The following is a 23,186-nucleotide window of genomic DNA, read 5'->3' as shown; positions in this document are numbered from 1 at the left end:
TTTTTTTGTTGGAAACCGGGAAACAACTTTCCAATTGGGTTTTGGGGTACAGGGTGTCCACATAAAAAGTTAATATTTTTATTTCAATAACTATATATCCCCTCGCAACATGAATCAAATATCTGAGTACTACACATTATTCGGGTACTTTTTCCAATTGGAAGTATGCCTCTAGGACCAATGGTTCGCCAGTAAAATGCCATATGCCCCATTACCTATGCGCCTTGTATATTAAATATAGTACAGACTATTATGTGAAATATTGCGTTGTGTTTAAGCCAACTTGCTGGTTTCTTCGTTCGCCCTCGAGAGAGCGGCCACATTATGAACCAAAAAGCCACTTGAAGGTAACTTGTCATTAAACGAAATATCAGATTTTCACCGTATCGAAATTCAAGTCAACAAACTGATAAGAGGGGGTTTCGGATTTGCTGACACTTTTGATGACAGGGGGGGGGGGGGGGTTGAAGGTGGCTTACGTCAGCAACTAACCCCTTTTTGAAGATATGAAATGTTCTAAGCTGCTGACGGGGGGGGGGGGGAAGGGGCCAAAAATGGCTGAAAATCTGCTTACGTAATACTTGAATGGCCCCTTATTTATATTTTCCGATGGACTTGAAATCCTGATAATGAATCATTATTATGTTCACATGAACAGTTTTGTCACTGCGTTACGCAATGGCAAAATCCGTATATACCGGGTGACTCGAAATGTTACGTCGTCCGCCAAAGCAATTTTTTTTTGCCTTGTAGCATTTGCAGCGAATTCACAATGGCACTAACAATTTTAAGGGAATTAAAATTAATTTAATACTCTAGAATACTTCAAGAAATTCATTTTTAAAAATATTGTTGGTGCTGCTACCTACTTTCAAAATGAGAAGTACCTTATGTGGTGATGACGAAAAGCTCAGCTATAAAAAACTAAATTCTTCATTCAGCTACGCTCCTTATAAACAAAGCTTATAAACTGACCAGAAAGATCAAACTTCCAGTTCAGTAATTGTTTCAAGACCCAAAGACACATCCAAAACAAAGGACCTCCACACAAGCAGACGACAGGTAAGATCGTAAAAAGTGAATTTTTCCACACTCCACTTTATAGTAATGTGCTGCCATCTAATGTCAAATTTAAAAGTGACTCACGTGGTGATGATGAAGTTCAAAGTGAAAAAAACTATATTCTTTATTCCACTCAGTTCCTTATAAACAAAGCTCGTGAACTGAACTGGAAATTTAAAACTTTAAGTTCGGTTATTTTATTTGAGCATAAGGCGACGTCGAAAACAAAGAGCCTCTTAATGAGCAGACGACAGAGAAGAAGTCGGTTCCCTACGAGTTAAGCCCACAAACAGAACTGGAAGTTCGAACTGCCAGTTCAGTAATTTTTTCAGGACACAAGGAGACGCCCAAAACAAGTAACCTGGAGAGAAGCAGACGACATTACTGGTCGGACTTATTACTAGAGGGATCATCCAGCCATCGCGACTGCAGCGACATCAAATGCAAGGAAATTACGTGACTCGGTCAAAATAAACTTCTCGCCTGGCAATTTTTCCAAAGAAATGTACAGTTCGGTCTCTAAATATTGGGTTTCAAAGATTAAAAAAAAGGATAGAGAACTCTCATCTAAAGGTGAAAAAAGATTAAGTTATTTTCATTTAATACCGGAATCATTTCTTTCATCATTTCTTGAATTTTCCTTCATCAATTATGGAATTTTCCTCCATTATTTTTTGAATATTCTTTCATTAATTCTGGATTTGTTTCTTTCATTAATTCTGGATTTGTTTCTTTCATTAATTCTGGATTTGTTTCTTTCATTAATTCTGGATTTGTTTCTTTCATTAATGCTGAAATTATTTCTTTTATTAATGCTGGAATTATTTCTGTCATTGATTCTGAAATTATATCTCATTAATTCATTAATTCTGGAATTATCTCTTTCATTAATTCTGGAATTATCTCTTTCATTAATTCTGGAATTATCTCTTTCATTAATTCTGGAATTATCTCTTTCATTAATTCTGGAATTATCTATTTCATTAATTCTGGAATTATCTATTTCATTAATTCTGGAATTATCTCTTTTTCATTAATTTTGGAATTATCTCTTTCCTTCATTCTAGAATTATCCTTCATTAATTTTATTATTATCTCTCCATTAATGGTGAAATTATCTTTCTTTAATGCTGAAATTATAACTTTCATTAATTTTGGAATTATCTCGTCCATGCTGAAACTATTTTTTCATTTATTGTTTTAAACTCCTATTTATGCCATAAGAAAATAACAAGGGGAGGGGGGGGGGATCGTGTTTGTTTTCGCCGAGTCACGTGATGTTCCGACAAAAGATGTTGGGGGGACACAGTTCTTAGCACTGCCAAGGCGGAGACCGCTGACGTCATACTCTCTCCGGAGGCTTGATTGTTACTGTTGGTGCTGCCATTTAATCTCGAAATTTCAGGCAACTCATGCGATGATGAAAGAGAAATAGAGAGATTGTCATTTTTTGGCATGAAATTTTTTTATGAGACGAAAATTTCGGTAACAAAATTCGTACATTTGCAATAATCGATTTTATGTAGAAAAAATATTTCTTTCCACAAAAATATTCGGACAATATGGATGATCGAACAAATAAGTGAAAATACGGATTATGTGGTCTTCAGATAGGGTTACCAGATTCAATTTACGAATTTTTCGAGAATTTTTCTGGTAGGGCCTCCAAAAAATCCTTTGGCTCGGGGGCCTATGATTCTATTACGACGACCCTGCCTGTCAGCCCCACTTTTGTGGGGGTCATGGAATTCTGACCTGACCTGACCTGACCTGAATAAAACGTTTTTCGGCGGTTCCGCGGCACGTTCGCCGTTCTACCGCTCTTAACGAACGGGCCAATGGGGTGGCCTATATTCATGGAATTCTAGTATCTGCTTCCTTTACTTCTATTAATTTACATTAATTAAACAAAAACATCAATAAAAAATTCGTAAAATGATCAAAGTTATCGAATTGCAACGTATATTTGATAAAGAGATGATGAAGCGCTTTAAAAGCATGAAAAAAAATTTATGTTTGTTCAATATGGTTCGAGCCACGATGAAGTGTCAGCAGCTGGACCACGCGCCAATTATTATTAATAATCTATGAATTTTGTAAAATTAATTTAAATGTCATTCCCTCTCAATGGGTCGTGTTTGATTACGATCCAGACCATCAACGCGTTCCTGAAACAATGAAAAAAAATGAGTGTGATAGAATTCGTTCTTTTCGTGAAAACAAAATTTCAAGATTTATGTTCGTAACTCGAAAAGTTTGTAAGTCGGGGAGCAACTACATAAAAAAATTTTAGAGAGGGCCGCAATTTTATTATTTTTTTTTTGCATTGGGCCGTGAAATTCTCTTAAGCCTGGACTGGTCTCCGATTTTTGAATTTAAATATCTCAGGAAATAATGGAGTTAAAAACATGTAATTTGTTTGTTGGGCTCAGAAGAGAAAGAGCAACAACTGTCTAATTGGAAGTTAGAAGACGGGGGGAGGGAGGGATCGAATAAAAATTTCATTTTTTATTTTGTGTACACTGTATTTTCATCCTCAAAACTCGCACAGGGTAATTTCTGGTCACATTTTGAGAATTTTTAAAATTAGAACCATAACCACTACGACGAACGGTTGATGAGATAAAGGCTGTAACAACACTCCAAGAAGAAACCATTGAATCTTAGAATGGCCATAATATTACCAATAGGCAGGGCCGCAACTAGTGGGTGGGGGGGAGCAAGCGGGTCTGGTGCCCCGGGAGCATTAAAAAGGGGGCGCAGATTTAACCATTTAGCCTATCCTTCAGCATTACGTGGGGGGGGGGGTGCCTAAATGAGTGGTTGCCCCGGCTAACTAAGTATCCAGTTGCGGCCCTGCCAGTAGGTATATTATTTCTGACGATTCACCGTTATATACACTGCTGGCCACCGTAAATGCAACACCCTGAAGGAAGCATGCAAATAATATGAAATTTACAACATGCATTAGCGAAGGATATGCAAATGATTAGAATTTCAGCGCAGACGCACATCACGCGCGCCTGTGGCGCCACTTCAAAGCGCTACTTAAGGCTTGGAGATTTCGACGATTTGAAGTACGGCAATTGTGTTTTTCTTGTGGTTTTTTCAAAAAAACGATCAATTATGCGTCGTAGAAAACAGCGATCATCTTTTGATCAAGTATCCGAGTTCGACAGAGGAAGGATAGTGGCCTACCGAGATTGTGGATTATCTTTCAGGGAAATCGGTAGTCGTGTTGGACGAAACCAAACAACTGTAATGCGGATATGTGATCGTTGGATGCAGGAGGGTACGACGGACCGACGTGTTCGATCGCATCCACCTCAGTGCACCACTTCACGTGATGACAGGCGTATTGTGCGTATGGCAGTGACGGATCGCTCAGCCACATCACGAACCATAGCACAGCACATTCAGTCTGTACCGCATCATCCAGTGTCTGCGCGCACCATTCGACGCCGTTTACAGCAGAGTGGTCTGTGCGCAAGACGTCCATTGCTTCGTCTACCCTTGACGCAAAACCACAGACGTCTCCGCCGCCAATGGTGCGATGAAAGAAGGATGTGGACGGCACAATGGAATGAAATTGTCTTTACTGACGAGTCACGCTTCTGTCTGCAACACCACGATGGTCGGATTCGAGTCTGGAGATACCGTGGAGAGAGGATGCTGAACAGCTGCGTTATGCACCGCCACACTGGTCCTGCACCGGGTATTATGGTATGGGGCGGTATTGGATATCACTCTCGCACTCCTCTAGTACGCATTGCCGGTACTTTAAAAAGCCAGCGCTACATCTCCGAGGTGTTGGAGCCAGTTGTCCTTCCTTACCTTCAGGGCTTGCCCACAGCCATATTTCCACAGGATAATGCGCGACCCATAGACTTAAGATATAAATAGACCGCGCACGCTATTCATAAAACTTGTCGAACGTGAAGAAAAGATGAGCAGTATTGTCGGGGAAAGAACAGGTTCTGCGCTATTACATTTGGCGCTTTTTCGCAGAAGCTAGGATGTTGCTGTAACGAAATTTGACTCAATTCGATCAAGTTGATGAAAACTTTCCTTCATTTTTTCAATGAATTTCACTCATTTTTATGTGAAATATTTAGGGAGTATCAGATTTGAAAAAATAAATTCCATAAAATAAACAAATATTGGAAAACGGAACAACGTATATGTTGTAAAGCCTAATTCATTTATATTTTTAAATATTCTCTTCATTCACTTTGTCGCTTTTAATTTCGAAAATTTATTTATACTAGAGGTTATTAAAACAAAAATATATCTTTCCAGAACATTACAATTACTCTATATACTCATAATTAATATATAATTAATTATAATGCATCATATTATGTTATGTAATGTAACACATTCACACTCATACCATATTCAGTCATGAAATAATATTCAAACAATAAGAAAAAGTTTCATTTCTAACATTCCTGAAAAACCTTTTATAACCTCATCACACAAAACTGTAAACACTTACATAATATTTCAGGATTAAAATAGATTTTACTCAAGAAAATCACAGAATCTCATCATCAATTTCTCTAAATTATAAGAATTAAAATTCCATGTAGAGTATATATGTAATAATTTAAAGTGTGTATATATATATATAATATTTTAAGATATAATATTTCATATAATATAATATTTACACATGTCACACATATATATATATATATATATATATATATATATATACACATATGACATATGTAATCTCTTCGCTCCAAAAGTATGCATATGTTAATCTTAATTTAAGGTATTAAATCGTTTTTAGAATGATTCTTTTTCAAGATAACATCTGAGGTACACAATATATGACTTCAGGTCTTAGTACAGATATTGACTCAAAAAATCAATTGAATAATTAATTTTCTTGTTTGAAGCGGCAATTTCACATACAACAAACATAAATTAAGGAATAAAAAAATTTCTTTTCTGTAATAGTTTTATCTCAGGTGTGAAGAGGGGTAAAAATACTATTATTTTTAGAGGTTGTTATGCATTTTTATGCAAAACTGCAATTGTCTAGAGGGGGGGGGGAAGTTTTCCTCACATTCTATTTAAATAGAATATTTTTCATAAATTTCTCCTTCTGAAAAGCATATTTTCTTCCAAGTTGAGCAAAAGTCGAATGAACTCACTAGCTCGCCAAATCTCGCCAAATCTTGCGGAGACGTATATTTCAGTTAAAACTTCATAAAACTCACAATTTCAATCATTTATTGCCAAAAATTCCATTAAAACATTTAATAATGATTCATGACATTTGAATTTTACCAAAACTTGGAACTTTAATTGAATTAAATCCAAAATGGAGTCGTTAAAAACTGAGATTACGTCAGAAATCCATTGCATCGTCAATTTAATATTCCAATTTTTAATTTATAAGAAGAGGAATAAGCAAAAAAGTATTCCCTTGTGAAAGGATACTGGTCCCCCTTTCCTAAACCGCTCAGAACATCCGAAAGCTGCGCAAGTGTTGGCCATTCTAATCAAAAATAAGACAGCGCGTGTAGATCGTCATACGAGTAGCCATAAGGAAAGCATTGCCAGCGAGATTCCCTGACCAGCCTTTCGACTGGAGTCACGTGACTCCGGATCTTTGCTTCACATTGTAACCCCTCGCGCGCACTCTATAGTATTATTACTCTGTGGCGCGACCACACGTGGCACGCATTGTCCAAAGGTTCTTCGTCAATCGCCAGATTGAATTGCTTCCCTGGCCAGCTCGCTCTCCGGATCTTTCGACAATAGAAAACAACACCCTCTTTCTTTGAGGGACATGCAAATCGTGTCTAAGTTAACCAATATGGCGACGTCCTGCGCGACTCATGAAAGAAATAAATCTAAATTTAAAGAAACGTAGAAATGAATAGTCCCCCCCCCCCTTTTTTTTTATGGGTGTTAGGTATTTCGATTCCCTCCCCCTGAACTTCAAGTTATCCATCTCTGCCTGTTTGAGCTTCCAAAAATGCTTAATTAAAGCTGTGGAATTTTTTCGATGCACTTTATGGGGCCCATAACTAATTTTAAAAACATCCTAAACTATATGAATTTATGCAAATAAATATCAAAAGACAATACGGAGACATTAATTTTCATGCTTGAGAAGACATAAATAAAAAGTTAAAATCAATGTTATTACATGGATATCCAACTCAAAAGTAGATCCGGCAAATTATTCATATTTTTAATTTTCTGGGCTTCGTATCTGTGAATTCAATATTTCAAAAATCTAGAATTCAATTTAATTTTTAAAATTATTGATGTACTAAATTTCCGTATTTATGCAGTTAAATCGGCAATTTTAATACTGATTTTTATGAGGATCACCCTTTCCCTGACCCCCAAAGCGATGATGGTGATGATTATGACGTCTATTCAAAAAGCCTCATTACTGAGAGTATTGAAAATGTGGCAAACCATTATAAAGGCATAAACTATTATACATAACTGGCAGCATTAAAGAAGTGACAAACCATTGTAAAGACATAAACACGTCTGAAACTCATCGCTAGGGAACCACGGTAACCAAAGTAAACGTTCGGAAAAGTGATTGTTGAGGCCCAAAAACCATTGTTGCCGGACAGTTTTTTGCCCATTTGGGGCATTTGCCCTGGTCTGACGAAATTTTAAAGTAGCCTATCGTTCAAGTCGGGTCCCATTTGGTATATATGCAAAATTTGGCGACGATCGATCTAAAATTGTAGATTTATATAGAGAACATACACACAGACACACGGAAAATCAATTTTATATATATAGATTTTTAGTGTATTTTCAAAAGCCGGGGGGGGGGGGGGCAATGACGAGCCTGTTTGCAACATGAACTTTCGTTATCAATTTAAAATTCTTGTTGAATTCTTCCAAAATTTCCAGTTTTTTTAGAGAGAGGGCACAGCAAGCAGTGCCGTCTGAACGCATGGACCCACCCGAGCACGGCCCGGGGGCCTCAAGAGAAGAGGGGGGGGGGGGCTCACAAAAATGGGAAGTAATTGAAATTTTCGAGAATTCTCTAGGTTGGGCCTCGGAATAATCAATTGGCCCGGAGGCCCATGATGCTCTTAAGACGGCCCTGTCAGCAAGCAAAGCACCACATCGAAAGAAAGTTCTACAGGAAATGATCGAAAGAACTTGCTGTGCATGTGTACCTATTTTCGGCAGACCTGTACCCCCCAAATGCTTACAGTAGACTTTCTCACCCTCTCGGGATAACGTTGAAAACATAGGGAGAGAAAAAATTCTGAAAGGTCATATGGCCGACAAAACAATTGAAACCCATTTCTTCGGGACTCTCCACATCTGCGTATTCTCAGAAAGAGGCAATAAACAAATCACCTAAGTGTCCACTCTAAATGGTTATCAGCCATCTCACTGGCAATTTTCGTATGCGTCAGCAATCACCCTAAAATTTATGTCTTTTGCGGTGACAATATGCTAGAACTGCTGCAGCAACGCTTTTTCACTGCATACAAAAATTTTGTGCGCATTTGATGGATATAAATTACGTTTTTCTTTTTTCAAAAGTTTCCGAGTTTTAGTCGAAGTGAAAACGTCGAATAATTGAGGTTTTACGTTAAATTTTAAATGAATGAAATATTTTAATGAAATATTATTATATGCTGTTCTAGACCCCCTATCACGCCACATGATGGCTAGGAAAATTAGAGACCTGTTACTGCCAAATAGACATATATATATATATCTCGTGGATCAAAGCGCATAGTGGAAATACTGGGAATGAAGCAGCTGATCGGTTAGCCAAAAGAGCGACCGAAAGACCAGGAACAGATTTCTCTATCTTTCTTCCAAAGCCGTGGGCGATGAAGAAGTTGCAAAATGATCTGTTACAGAAATGGCAATCACGATGGTCAAATGACACGAAAACAGGTAGTAAGATCTATGAAGTTCTCCCACAAGCTAAATGCTCTAGTTATGGCTGGTCTAGAGAGACTATTTTATTTTTTTCATCAGAGCATGGCCCCTTCCCCTCCTATCTTCATCGTTTTCATAAGAGTAGATTTTCAAGCATGTGTGAATGTGGAGGGGAGGGAACCGTCTTTCACTATGCTACGGCATGCGAGTATACCAAGGACTTTCATTTTGGCTCTACTACGCCACAGAATTACACCACTTGGAAGAAACAGTTACTGAGAAAACACTCCAGAATCGAAAGAATTAAGCGCCTTATTAGATACGTCATTTCAAACGAAGACAAAATAACAGTCACGAAACAGTGCCAAAGTACGAATGTTTCAGCTCCCTCACAAGCTGATAACAACCCTTCATCAGACTCAGACTATGATCCTCTGGCATGAAATGCGATATTTTTGGATTGTCTCACGGTGTCTTTGTGCGCGACTTCTGATAGACAATGAAGTTCCTTGATTCCCGTTGCTGTCAATGGACAATGTCGCTTGTCTTGTATATATTATATATATATATGAGTGTTTATATGCCTGTATATGTTTATATATCTTATATATGTGTGTCTATAGTTATTTTGGCCCCCTTCGTGGCCTGCTGGCGTATGCACCTGCCCATGTAACCTCAACTTTTTGTTTTCTTATCCGCTGGTGGTCCTTTGGTGCTTAGTGCACCGGATATTGCATCGCTCTTCCACCATGGCCCAAACCCTCTGGGTGACCAGCTTATATCCCCTATGGGGACAGAGCGGGGGTGTCATCACTCCGCTGGAGTGTTTTCATGATAATTACAGTTCGCTATGGCAACCCTAACGATCAAATGAATCGGAATATCAATATCTTTGAGATCGATATATAAGGGATCGTTCAAAGTTCGAAATTCGGACATTAGCCGGGTCAACTGGTGGGCTTCGATAGTAACATTATAGAGGGTGCATAGCAAACAGAGTCTATGACATTTTATTGGCCAACCGATGTTCCTACAGGTATTAGTAAAAGTTTCCGAATAACGTGTAATATTCAGATATATCACACATGTTTCAAGGAGTTGTATAGTTATTTAAAAAATAAATAACTTTTTATATACACCCATGTGCTCCCAAAACACAATTAGAAAGTTGTTGCCCTGTCTCTCTTGATGATAACAAAATTCCATGTTTCTAAGTGCAATATTCACTTAAATATTAGAATTCCAAATAACGGAGGAAAGTTGAAAAAAAACCAGCGATATAAGCGGATGAAACGGTTTCACCGAATTTTTAGAGCTGTTTTTTCCCAACTTTCAACCGTTTTTCGAATTCGAATATCTCAGGGATTATTTCTTACCATTGCACTTGGAAACGTGGAATTTTTTTAGTTGGGCTCCAAGCAGAGACAGGACAACAACTTTCTGACTGGGTTTTTGGGGACGGTATTAAAAAAAGTTGATTTTTTAAAATTAATAACTATACGACCCCTTTGAAACATGAATGACATAATTATCTTAATACTACACGTTATTTGGGTACTTTTTCAAATTGGAGGTATACCTACAGGACCAACGGTAAAATGCCATACGCCCTTTTTGCGTATAAGACAGGTCATCGCACTTAACCGAATTAGTGGTGACGATGTCCAATAAAAACCGCAATATCCAAAGCAGTCAACAGAAATATATTTATTCACTTGTTTACATTCCTATACATCTTATAGTCATATTTTCATCACGAATCTAGACGAGCACGGACAGCAAGAAATTGCCAGCGACGGGTGGTTCGACAAGGTTGAACTGCTGAACGAATTTCTTGAGATCGAATCCTATTCGGAGGTTATCGATGAAAGTGCTGACCGGGCCGATATCCAAAGTGCTTGTTTGTTCGTAGTAAAGGATCACGCTCATGCGAGTCACTGTAACGAGTTTGAAAACGAATTAAAATACATGGTAGCCAAGTATATTACGAACATGAACAACAAATTTTCATCGTGATTTTAGATCTCTAATGTTTCATAACCATGAATCTATTTTTAGACAAACTATCAAATTTATCTGAATATCGAAAGTTGGATCATAAAACGGAAAAAGCTGTTGCCTATTTGTCTTTCCAATACGTGATCAGCAAGAGATGAACGGATTGGCCAATCAGACAATTGCGATGCTGTACACTATAAATTTACTCAGGGAGTCCCTTCTGAACATAGTCAATCTTTATTTACGAGTATAAGACACAGAGTCTATAGTTGCGTAAAGATATGAATCGTTACGACTTAATTTCGGTAGAGAAATAGCATTTTTTTCACGATTAAGGGATAAACATAATTGCAGAAAAATGTTACTTCTGTAAAATTCAAATTATAGAGAAAATTGAATGGACTAATTCGCAAAAGAAACAGTAATTTTTGATGTATTGCATCTATACCTATGGCAAGGCCGGAACTACAGGGGGGCAACCGCCCCGGGAGGCAAAATTTAGGGGGTGGTGGCAGTTTTAGGTGGGAACAAAGAACACCGTTACAAAATTATCGAATTTTAAAGTTGTAGGGCGACAGAAATCTTAGTTACGGCTCTAACACCTGTTATATCTACACCTATCAGCTGGAAACCATAAAAGCAATGGTTGTGTAATAGCATTTGTAATATGTAATAGTGATGTATGTATAGGGCAAAATTTGAATCACTAAATTGCCCATTCTTCACAAATGTACGAGTTTCCTGGGTCATTTTGCTGGCGCGGCTTATACAAATACAAATACAAATATACAAATACAAATACAACGCCACAACAGGCAAAATGCCCAACGAGGTGGCTGATAAAAAGATGCCCATAAAAATATGGATGTCATATGTTTCAAAAATACAGCAACCCTATTAAAAATGCAATTAACACAAATTACAAACAGTATATACACATGATAAAATATTATACAATACCCATAAAGAATACTTATGATTGTCTTATTCTAAGAATGGATAGCTTCTCGATTTACCCCAACATGTTTATCGTATTTCTTTTTAAACGTGTCAATTGTGTTACAATTTACTACCTCCGGGGGTAAGCTATTCCATTTATTAACAACCCTATTGGAGAAAAATTCCCTGCGACACCATAACCTTGCATTGTCCCTCACCAATCGATACTGGTGTCCCCTTGTAAAAGCAGTTGATTGGCGGTGTACTAAAAGTTCATGGTCCATCCTATCCATCCCATTGAAAATTTTGAACACTTCGATCATATCTCCTCGACACCTGCGTTCATCCAATGTAAACATATTCAAAAAATGAAGTCTCTCTTCATAACTCAAGCCCTGTGTGCCAATAAGGACACGCGTAGCTCTTCTCTGCACCCCTTCAATCAAGTCTATGTCCCTCTGTAGGTATGGTCTCCAAAACCTTACCGCATACTCCAGTCCAGGACGAACTAAGCCTCGAAAAAGCGGAAGAATGACTTTAGGAGAACGCGAAGAGACCTTTTTGAAAATGAGACCACGCATTCTATTCGCTTTTTTGACCACCGCTGAACAATGCTCAGAAAACCTAAGCCGCTCGTCAATGAGAATTCCCAAATCGGTGACTCTAGTTGCATCCGGGATAGTGACACCATTGAACTCGTAAGAGAACCGTGGGTTGTTCGAACCAAAATGAGCGACCATGCACTTATCTACGCTAAACGTCATGCTCCATTCATTTTCCCATGCTGCAATCCTGTTTAAGTTGGTCTGGAGCAACTCCCTATCGCTTTCATTCCCGATTACCCCCCTTTAGCTTCACATCATCTGTGAATTCGCTAGTAATCCCATCGATACCCTGATTGAGTTTGTCGATAGAAAGTGAAAAAAGTATGGGGCCAAGGACACTTCCCTGAGGAGCTCCACTTGTGACGTCTGTCCAACCAGAGAATTCCCCGTTCACCATAACTCGTTGCGACCTATCTCTTAACCATGACTCTATCCAATTCAGCAAGTTGTCCTCAATTCCAATGTCGTGTAAACGCTTCAAGAGTTTGCCATGTTGGACCCGATCGAATGCCTTCTGGAAATCAAGGTAAACAACGTCGACATTTTTGCTCTTACCCAAAGCCTTAGTCACGTAATCATAGAAGCAAAGGAGGTTAGTTACACATGACTTCCCCTTCCTGAACCCATGCTGATTATCCGACAATACATTATTCTCGTCTATCCACTTCACAAACTGCCTTTTGATGATAATTTCCAAAATTTTCGAGAGGGAGCTCGTCAAACTCACTGGACGATAATTAGACACCACTTCTCTACTACCCTTCTTAAATATCGGAACAACGTTAGCCAGTTTCCAATCTCTCGGGACGATACCCTCAGCAGCACTACTCCTGTATATCTGTGCGACTGGCCCCAACAATTCATTAGCACCTTCCCTGAGTACCCTGGGATAGATATCATCTGGTCCTGGTGCTTTGCTTGCACATACATTTCTTAGAAGATTTATACACTGGATTGCTATACGTTGTGCGGCCCGCGACGCTGCAGCTGATTATTATGTTGGCCCTTGAACAGTGAGAAGTTGGCCACTCCTGGGCTAGAAATTACTACATCTTGGGAAGATGAGAGGGGTTCTTCGAACCAGGCCAACTAGCGGAGTCCTTTTCCTTGAATGTAATGGTGACCTTTATCTGAACATTTGGCGATTTTCAGAATTCTTCCCAATATCAGGATTTTCCAGTGATTGTTATGAATAATTATTTTTCGTGAAGACTAATATTTTAGGTTCTAGCCTAAGGGTCCAAAATGAATATTTTTCTTGCCGATAAAAATTTATTATTTAGTGTATTATAGGCGTTTGTAAACTGTAATGAAAGGAAGTAGTTTTACAATAAATGTATAATAAAATAAATCTACGTATATAAAATTGATTTTCTGTATGTGAATGTTCTCTATACAAATCTACAATTTTAGATCGATCGTCGCCAAATTTTGCATATATACCAAATGGGACCCGATTTGAACGATAGGCTATTTTAAAATTTCGTCAGAGCAGGGCAAATGCACCAAATGGGCAAAAAACTGTCCAGCAACAATGGTTTTTGGGCCTCAACAATCACTTTCCGAACGTTTACTTTGGTTACCGTGGTTCCCTAGCAATGCGTTTCAGACGTGTATATGCCTTTACAATGGTTTGTCACTTCCTTAATCCTGTTAGTATATGTACGATAGTTTATGCCTTTATAATGGTTTGCCACATTTTCAATACTCCCAGTAATGAGAGCTTTTTGAATAGACGTCAGAATCATTATCAGCATCACTTTGAGGGACAGGCAAAGGATGATCCCCATACAAATCAGTGTTAAAATTGCCGATTTTATTGTAGAAATGCGGAAATTTAGTTGGATTTTCCCCCAGATCAATAATTTTAAAAATTGTATAGAATTCTGGATTTCTGAAATATTCAGTTCGATTAGAGATATACGAAACCCAGGAGATTAAATATGAAGTAATTAACCGGACCTACTTTTGAGTTGTACATTCATGCAATAACATTGATTTCAACTTTTTATTTATATCTTCTCAAGCATGAAAATTATGTCCTTTGTATTGTCTTTTAATATTATTCAACTGCATAAATTGATATAATTCAGGTTGTTTTAAAATTAATGATGGGCCCGTAAAGTACATCGAAGAAATTCCACTGCTTCTTTAGCTTAGAATTTTTGGAAGCTGAAACAGGCAGATGTGGATAATTTGAGTGTCAAGGGAGGAATCGAAATACCCAGCGCCTCTTAAAGAAAAGGGGAAATATATTCATTTGTATGTTTATTTAAATCTAGATTTCTTTTATTTCATGAGTCGCGCAGGAAGTCGCCATATTGGTTAGACACGGTTTGTGAAGTTCCTCAAGGCAAAAATATCACGTGATCCAAAAAAAGCCTCATTGAAGAAAACCCGGGCAGTGCAGGGTATTATAGCTTAGTCTTCGATAAAAATAATTTATTAATACATTATTAATTGATTATACATTATTAAAGATCTTGGACTCAGCAAAAACGCTGTTGTAAAAAATTGGCAACACTACTGGTTTCTTCACCAACCATACCAAACAGTAGCTTTCAAAGACCCCCCTAGTCCCCCACGGTCTAGAACATTACTTCGGGAATCAGTTTAATTTTTGAAATCCCAAGCTGCGATCTCCATCTGCCAATGATTTGATACTTGCTAACACGGGGCCACCACGATTAATCTTTGCTAATTTTTCCGACAAAACCCAGCCTCTTTTGAGGTAACGGAAATAAGGTGTTTTGCATTATTCTGGGATTGTGAGCGGTTTCATCTACCGGGAATCAGTTTCGTAGGTTAAAGATGACTCCCACCAAGATGTGAAGACCCTGCTGAAGACAGCGAGCCACAACGAAATATGGGAAAACAATTCGAGCAATCTCTATTGTATGAAAAAATTAAAAATCGCAAAAATATAAACCATTTTGACTTAAATATCTAGTGAGCAGTAATATTTTGTCCATAATCAAGGTATATGTAATGCAAATTATATACAGGGTATGCGAAAAATCTGTAGAAACTTTACATAAAAACTGGATAAATAACCGAAACAAAAAACGGTTTGCAAGATTAGCATCGGCTAGGTCACGGGAATTTTTTTCAAGACGGGAAAAAACCTCAAAAAACTGCCAATAGGTGGCACTGACGTACACAAGTCGGACAAAAGGTACTCAAATAACGAACAGAATGTCCCCAAATCGTTTATTACAGCAGTATGTGTTCCACATGGCCACCACCACAGTGGATAACACATTGCAGGCGAGTCAAAACGGCAGAGTGCAGCAGGTCCGGCTGACACCTCTCGGCGGATCGCATCTTTCACGACAGTTACCGAGATGGAAAGAGAGGTGTGTCCGGTCTTCAAAGGTCAAAGTTACGACAGTTGGATGGACCGGATCGATAACACCCGGGATTTCAAATATCCCCATAACCAGAAGTCTGCCGGTGTCAAATCTGGAGACCGAGGAGGCCATGGGAACCTGCAACGTCTGCTAATGATTTTGTCTTCCCCCGAACGTCTGTATTAGGAATGCATTGACCGGAGCAGCAGTGTGACTAGTTTCTCCATCTTGCATAAACGTGACGGTAGAAAGCGCACCCCTTTTACGAAAACATGGCACGACCTTCTCGCATAGAAGCGTTGAATAACGCTGCGCATTCACCGTAGCCGTTTCCCACCCATTTACTGGGCACTGCGTTCGAAAGAAGAAGGGTCCTATGATGCACGAACCTGTGAACCCACACCCACACTGTCACTTTTAAGGAATGCAATGGTTTCGGCGTGTACTCACGTGGATTAGACGTCGCCCAGATACGACAGTTATGGGTATTAACGTCGCCGTGAAGCGAAAAAGCTTCATCTGTCCACAAGATATTAAAGACCCAGGTGGGATCTGTTCGATTTTGGAGAAAGCCCAACTCGCAAACGCTTCCCTCTGTACGGTATCCACTGGTACGAGTTCCTGGCACGACACAGTCTGTATGGGAACAGATCAAAGATTCCATGAAGAATATTGCGTATCGAGGATGGCGGTAAGCCCAAGCGTCTGGCAGCTTCACGAACACTGCTGGGCCCTTCAGCTGATCCGGACGCTAACGCTTCCATTTCAGCTGAAACACGTGGCAAACGTGCCTTCCTTATATATGGTCGTCCGGATCCTACACGATCCTCCAGCGTTCCAGTTTCCTCAAACTGCTAAACAAGCTTTAGGAGGCCTGTTGTTGTTAAAGGCCCTTTTCTAATCCTCACATTCTTCTGAACTCGGAATTTAAGCAAGGCAATGGTCACCGATTCCAGGTTCACGTAAAAAAACTTCACCAACAAAACTTCAAAGCTTTACCCTTCGCACTCAGCAACTTTGTTCACATACACGGTTTACAACAGTAAACTGCTTGTGGATTAGGAGTGAAAGTTCTTATAACCGTCTCATTTGCATATTTCCACTAAAGTAGCTCGTACAGTGCCACCTATCGCTTGTTTTTTTTGGTTATTTTTTTTCCGGTCTTAAAAAAATTCCCTTGACCAAGCGATGCTAACGCTGCAAACCGTTTTTTATTTCGGTTAATTTTCCGAACTGCATGAATTTTTAAAATTTCTACGGACTTTTTGTCCACTCTGTACTTTTAGTTATTTGGTGGGTGCCGATACTCACATAGTATAGTTGGTAGTGATGGCGGTACGTAAAATACCACAGTGCGACCGTCACTGATTCTATTGCCGGGAATGTTGACGACGAGCCATTCCAGAAATTGACTGTTTTCCAGACTTCCAGTTAACACGTTAGGTCCTAACCAAACAATTAATTATTGTCAGTGAAATAATAACTCTAAATTCATTACAAAAAATTATTGAACAAAAATGAGGAAATCTATATTGATGATTTACCAATCATGATCAAGGTATAGTTGGCGGATTTATTCGCTGATGCGAATGACACCGTTGGCGGCAATAGTGATTGGTACGTGGGAATCTTCGTTCCATACTCAACATCTTTTTCGCCATAAGTCACCTATTAGAAAACATACTAGTGTATTTTCTTGAAACAAATAAACATAATGCGAACGAAAACTATCAATTTAAAGCAATGCATTGCAAGATTAATACACAAAATGTATATCATCAGCAATAACTTCCGAGACTTTCCGAATCACATAGCAATAGGGTTGTACAATAGGTACCAATATAGATGTTGTACCTTGACCATAGTAGACCTTGAAACAGTGAAATGGATTTAATAATATAGAATTTTAGCAGAAGTTTTCAGTGTGAAAGAGATTAGAAATACATCAGCTCACAACTGAATGTGTTTTTCGCTCTTTGTCGGTGACCATGACAGAGATTTTGCAATTAATTGGCACATTTTAGTAAAAAAATATCTCTTGTTTTTGGCCGCGTTTCTTCTCAACATAAAAAGTTTAGTGTGAACTATCTTCGGTAATTATAATCCATGCAGTCACCTGATGAACCATACCAAGTGCTCAATCATTCCAAGCAGTGTAAATAAAGTGATTAATAGGGCTAGGATTTTTATGCTCTAAAAACTTCTAAAAAATACTCTATAAAATATGCATTTTTATCCTCTTAAAAACTAATACAGATACAAATACAAAAACAACGCCACAACAGGCAAAACGCCCAACGAGGTGGCTGAGAAAAAGAGGTCCCTGAAAATATGGATGCCATTTATTTCAAAAATAAAATATGCCCTTCAAAACAAAAGATATGTCCTAAAATATTTCTCATTTCTATCTCAAATAACATTATTTTTAGCAAAATAACATCATAATGAGAAGTGTTTATGCAATCTAAACAATTTTGCACCATTACTAATGGTTATGAACAGAAAATTCTTCGTTTTACTAATTAACCTCAGCGAGCCAAAATTTTCCCTCAAAAATTTAAGTTTTGAGCAAGTTTTTTTAATTGAATTCCCCTAATTTACCTTCAATTACTCCACCTACACTAACTTTTAATATTTCTTCTTTGTCTTTTAAACACAATTTAGGTTTTTAATGTTCGTTCTACACTTTGTAAAAACATTCCATTATATATATAGTAGTATATAAATATATATATAGGCCTGTATATATATATATATATATATATATATATATAGGCCTATACATAGGGCTGTTGAATAATCTTTACTTGCTTCTTGCACCTTCCGTGGTGCAGCCTGTGAGTAGCCATGTTTAACACGTGGTGAACGGACGCGGATGGGCTTTCCCCAACCAGCACTGGCCAGCGTGGAGGATTGCGACCAAAAAAATATAAAAAGAAATATGAACTCTGTCAATATACTAAGGCCCTCAGTCCCCAGCAGTCTGAGTGTCCTTGGTCCCCCCCCCACAGCAGCAACCAGCAAGACATGAAGACAGAGGGTGCTAAGAATCTCTGGATTGTACCAGGCTGCCATAAGACGATGACCTTGGCCACATATAACGGACGATCTCTTTCTTCAGAAAATCGTTTGCAGGGGTTGGAAGAAGAACTGGAAAGTATAAATTGGGACACCTTAGGCATCTGAGAAATAAGATGAAAAGGAGAGGAGAAAATCGAACTTGCCAGTGGACATGTATTTTACTACAAAGGAATAGATAATGGAAGAACCAGTGGAGTAGGATTTCTCATTCATAAAAAAGTGGAAAAATCACAATGTTGAGTTAGACAGTACTTCTGATAGAGTTGCAAAGTTGTTTATGCACATATCAAGCCGATACTGGATACAGATTATACAAGTCTATGCATCAACAACAAGCTAATCTGAAAAGAAGTAAAAGACCTTTATGACGAATTAGACGAAATGCATAGTAAAACAAACCATCATATCAAAATCGTAATGGAAGACTTCAATGCCACAATTGGAAATGAAATAATGAAAGCTCGGTTGGAAGTCATGGTTACAGTGTACGAAACGACAGAGGAAACCGACTCGTTGAATTTGCAGAGAGCGAACAGTTATGCTTCATGGATTCATTTTTTAAGAAGAAACCCCGAAGAAAGTGAACCTGGAGAAAAGCCCAACTAGAACAACTAGTGAGATCGATTATATCCTATCTAATAAGAAGCATATGATCCAAGACTGCAGTGTTCTCAACAAATTCAATACAGGAAGTGATTATCGACTGGTTAGATGTAGAATAAGGCTTAACACTAGAATGGAAAGCACGAAACTTATCAAAAATAGAAAAACTAGCATCGATATGGTAAAGCTTCAAGAACATCGATATCAATTCCAGTTGAGCTGAAGAACCAATTTGATTTGCTATATAACACCACTGAGGAAGAACAAGATGTCACCAAGATGAACAAAACTTTAACTACTACCCTAAAAGAAGTAGCAAAAGAAGTCGCTGGAGAAAAAGAAATTCAACCGGTGAAGAAAATAACAGAAGAAACAAAGAAACTTATGAAAGACCGGAGAGAATTTTAGATTAAGAAGAATGAACCTAAATCAAAAGTGGAATATGCAGAACCTTTTAAGACAGTACGAAAGCGGATTACAGAAGATGTCAAGAAGTTTAATTGCGATATTGTAAAAAAAAGCGCTGGAAGATAATGGGAGCGTAACCAGGGCCGTCTTAAGAGCATCATGGATCCCCGGGCCAAGTGGATTTTCTGAGGACCTACCAGGTAAACTACAGAAAATTTCAACCAAATCTGATTTTTGTGAGGTCCCTCTTCTCTCGAGGCCCCCGGGACGTGCCCGGGTAGGCCCATGCGTTAAGACGGCACTGAGCGTAACATCAGCAAAACGAAAACTGTTTGTTGAGAGAAAGGAAATTTTTGCACTTTAAAGGAAAGATGGAACCATCACTAAAGATGTAAATGAAATCATCAGTATTGTTGAGGAATTTTATAGTACTCTATACAAACATGAAGAACAGGATCGGAACAAAGGAAAGGGAGAGGGAGGAAAAGAAAATGGGGCCGAATTCGTCCAAGTATCACCTGTGCTGAAAGAGGAAGTCTACAAGGCTATAAGATGTATCAAAAAAGGCAAATGCCCAGGTGAAGATGGGATTTCAATAGACATTATTAAAGAAGCAAGAGAAGAATTTGCCGGTATGCTAGCTGCTTTGTTCACAAATTGTCTCACAAAATCGGATGTGCCTGAAGATTGGAATAACGCAATGATGGTTCTTCTTTACAAAAAGGGTGAAAAGGAGGATATCAAATATCAAGAACTATCGACCAATCAGTCTCCTATCAGTAATTTATAAAATCTTCACCAAAGTGCTGACATATAGGCTTGAATCCAAATGAGCGCTTTGAGATTCACTAAAACACCTTTACTTTTTCAAGTCTGTCCTTATTTTGAAAAAAGAAATTCCTCAGGAAAAAATAATACACTGTCTCGAAGATTAGGAGCAGTGAAATAAATTTCCTAAAGTGAAGGAAATATGCCTCTGAAGAACAACACTGAATCACTGGTATGTCATTACAGACAGAATTCGAATCCATTAAAATTCCTCTCGTATTATCAAAAACAATATCCAATATGTGAATACATAATACGCCATGAAAATGATATTTTAAAGTAAAAGAGGTATTATGGCGCATATATACCTCGAGCTGGGAAGTCGGAGCTTCGTCAATGACTGCCGGAACGATGTTTGCTGCACGGAAAGCTTCATCCGGCCCCAAGTGATCGGCAAAACACGCTGCGATCAGAACAGCGAAGGCTGGAACCAACAGAACCAAGGATTTCATGATTTATCGGTTGATCCGTACTGTGTATGCCTCGTTCAGGAAAGGCTTCATTTTATATACATTTTCATATACGCTTATTCCCAATAAAGTATCGAAATCACTCAAACGATGTACATTTAACATATCATGTTTGAGAAATGACACGCGTTTTTCAGAAATGTGATATTTCACGAATATCCGGATCCGCATTTGCGCTTTGAATTTCATTTGAAAGACTTTTGTCATAGTGACATCCGAGTGAATGGTTTGTCAGATTCCGAATAAGGAATGAATTTGCTATTTCTGTTCATTAAAAAAACATTCAGTCTGCCTGTGTTTCGGTTTTGAAAATAATTACTACTAGCGTTTATTTTATAATTTTCGTGAATTTGCTTAACTGTTCGAACAGACTGATATGCTAGAAATTCTCAAGGTCTGCAGGAAAGACGGCGTCAATGACCATGGATTTCAGTTACCCCGGCAATGACTGTTTATTTTAGTTCTGGTCGTATAATGTGTGCGAGATTTCTCTTTCCAGACAAACATTACAGTGAAAACATATCAATATTTTTTCCGGTTTTGTTAGAACTAATGAGCACATACACGACTCTGACTTGCGAAAAGTGCTGGAAAAATCACGTTTCTTCCCCTTTTATCACAAATACGAACTTATCTGATTTAAGAAGAAACGCGTATACGTAAATCTGTCAAATTCAATAATGATACTGTGTTACTCACTAACGACACTAGAGTGTGCAGAATGATTTAGATTGCGTTGAACACGTTTTGACTAATATGTATTTGCCACCGGGCAAATTAAAATGTGTGTTAATAAATGCCAGGAGCTTGGGTAACAAGAAAGATTTTTTAGAAACTATGATAGTTGTGGAGGACTTGGATCTTATAGCCATTACAGAATCTTGGGCAAACGATGGGGATGAATCTTTCTTACACATCTCCGGATACGATACTTTTTTGAGAAATAGATCTGATAGGAAAGGGGGTGGAGTGTTGATATACGTGAAATCATGTTTGAAGGCTAGAGAGTGTAACGTACAGAGAAGTGATATTGAAACCATATGGGTTGAACTTGAGAACAAAAGACGTCATAAGCTTATTGTTGGGGTTTGTTACAATCCACCGAATAGGGATCAAAAGCTACATCGCCAAAATGCACGATGAAATTTCCTACATGTGTAAGCGAAAGAGGGTTCTCATACTAGGGGATTTCAATTACCCGGGTATTGATTGGGAGAACCTTTCATCTGGAAATCAGTATGAAAGAGACTTTCTTAAGTTGGTGCTCGAAAATTTTTTGTATCAGCATGTATCAGAAGCCACTAGGGGTACTGCTATTTTGGATTTAGTTCTTACTAGTTCTGAGGATCTAGTTGAACATGTTTCGGTGGGGGAAGAGTTTTCTTCCAGTGATCATCGTATCGTCAGATTTCACTGTAACTTTTCCTCGGGTAAGGTTGATAACAAAAGATTGGTTCCTTGTTTTCGGAGAACTAACTTTGATGTTTTGCGAAGAAGGTTAGCGGAAGTTTTCAAAGACCGGTTGGAATCAGTAGGGGTGGTAAGTCAATGGGAAGAATTTAGTACGAAGCTGTCCTCTGTTTTGCACGACGTCATACCCTTTGTTCGAAAAAAGCGTGTTTGTACATCACACCCTCTATGGTTCACGGATAGCGTGCGGAACCTTTATCTTGAAAAGAAAAGAGCATTCAGAGAGTATAAAAGTGGACGAGGTGACCTATCATTGTTTACTGATAAAAGAAGACTGTTGAAGAAAGCGATAAGGGATAGTAAAAAGCAAGTTGAATCTAGGTTGGCAGATAACATTGGCTCTGACCCAAAATCATTTTTTCGATACGTCAATAATGGATGTAAGGGGACAGTTGGCCCCCTCTCGATAGGAGGCTCAAAAGTAGAGAGCAATGTAGGCATGTGTAGTGCTTTCAATGACTTTTTCGCGTCGG

The 23,186-nt window shown here is 38.3% G+C and overlaps 1 protein-coding gene across 1 annotated transcript; it reads right to left on the bottom strand.

Annotated features, from left to right (window-relative positions):
- Window positions 1-10,650: 10,650 nt before the first annotated feature.
- Window positions 10,651-21,258, bottom strand: LOC149083613 (26 kDa secreted antigen-like). Its single transcript, XM_089235399.1, has 4 exons — window positions 21,082-21,258; window positions 17,398-17,521; window positions 17,165-17,299; window positions 10,651-10,898 (listed from the first exon to the last, which is right to left on the bottom strand). Exons 1-4 carry the CDS (start codon window positions 21,223-21,225, stop codon window positions 10,723-10,725), a joined length of 579 nt encoding a protein of 192 aa, XP_089091525.1. The 5' UTR covers window positions 21,226-21,258; the 3' UTR covers window positions 10,651-10,722.
- Between the last annotated feature and the right edge of the window lie 1,928 nt (window positions 21,259-23,186).

Source organism: Pholcus phalangioides, unplaced genomic scaffold (genome assembly GCF_987345545.1).
Source record: "Pholcus phalangioides strain wild (caught in Gottingen) unplaced genomic scaffold, Ppha-v1.0 ptg000008l_1, whole genome shotgun sequence".
Classification (NCBI taxonomy): domain Eukaryota; kingdom Metazoa; phylum Arthropoda; class Arachnida; order Araneae; family Pholcidae; genus Pholcus; species Pholcus phalangioides.
Note: the sequence above shows the minus strand (reverse complement) of the source record. Positions and strands in the feature narration are given on the sequence as shown.

Bases quoted from the DNA above. Each gene is read 5' to 3' on its own strand.
- LOC149083613 (XM_089235399.1), bottom strand. From the start codon at position 21,225: ATGAAATCCTTGGTTCTGTTGGTTCCAGCCTTCGCTGTTCTGATCGCA. The intron at 17,522-21,081 runs GTATATATGCGC...GTTTTCTAATAG, and splicing joins CTCCGACTTCCCAGCTCGAG to GTGACTTATGGCGAAAAAGA. The intron at 10,899-17,164 runs GTGAGTATCGGC...AACTCGTTACAG, and splicing joins ATCACTACCAACTATACTAT to TGACTCGCATGAGCGTGATC.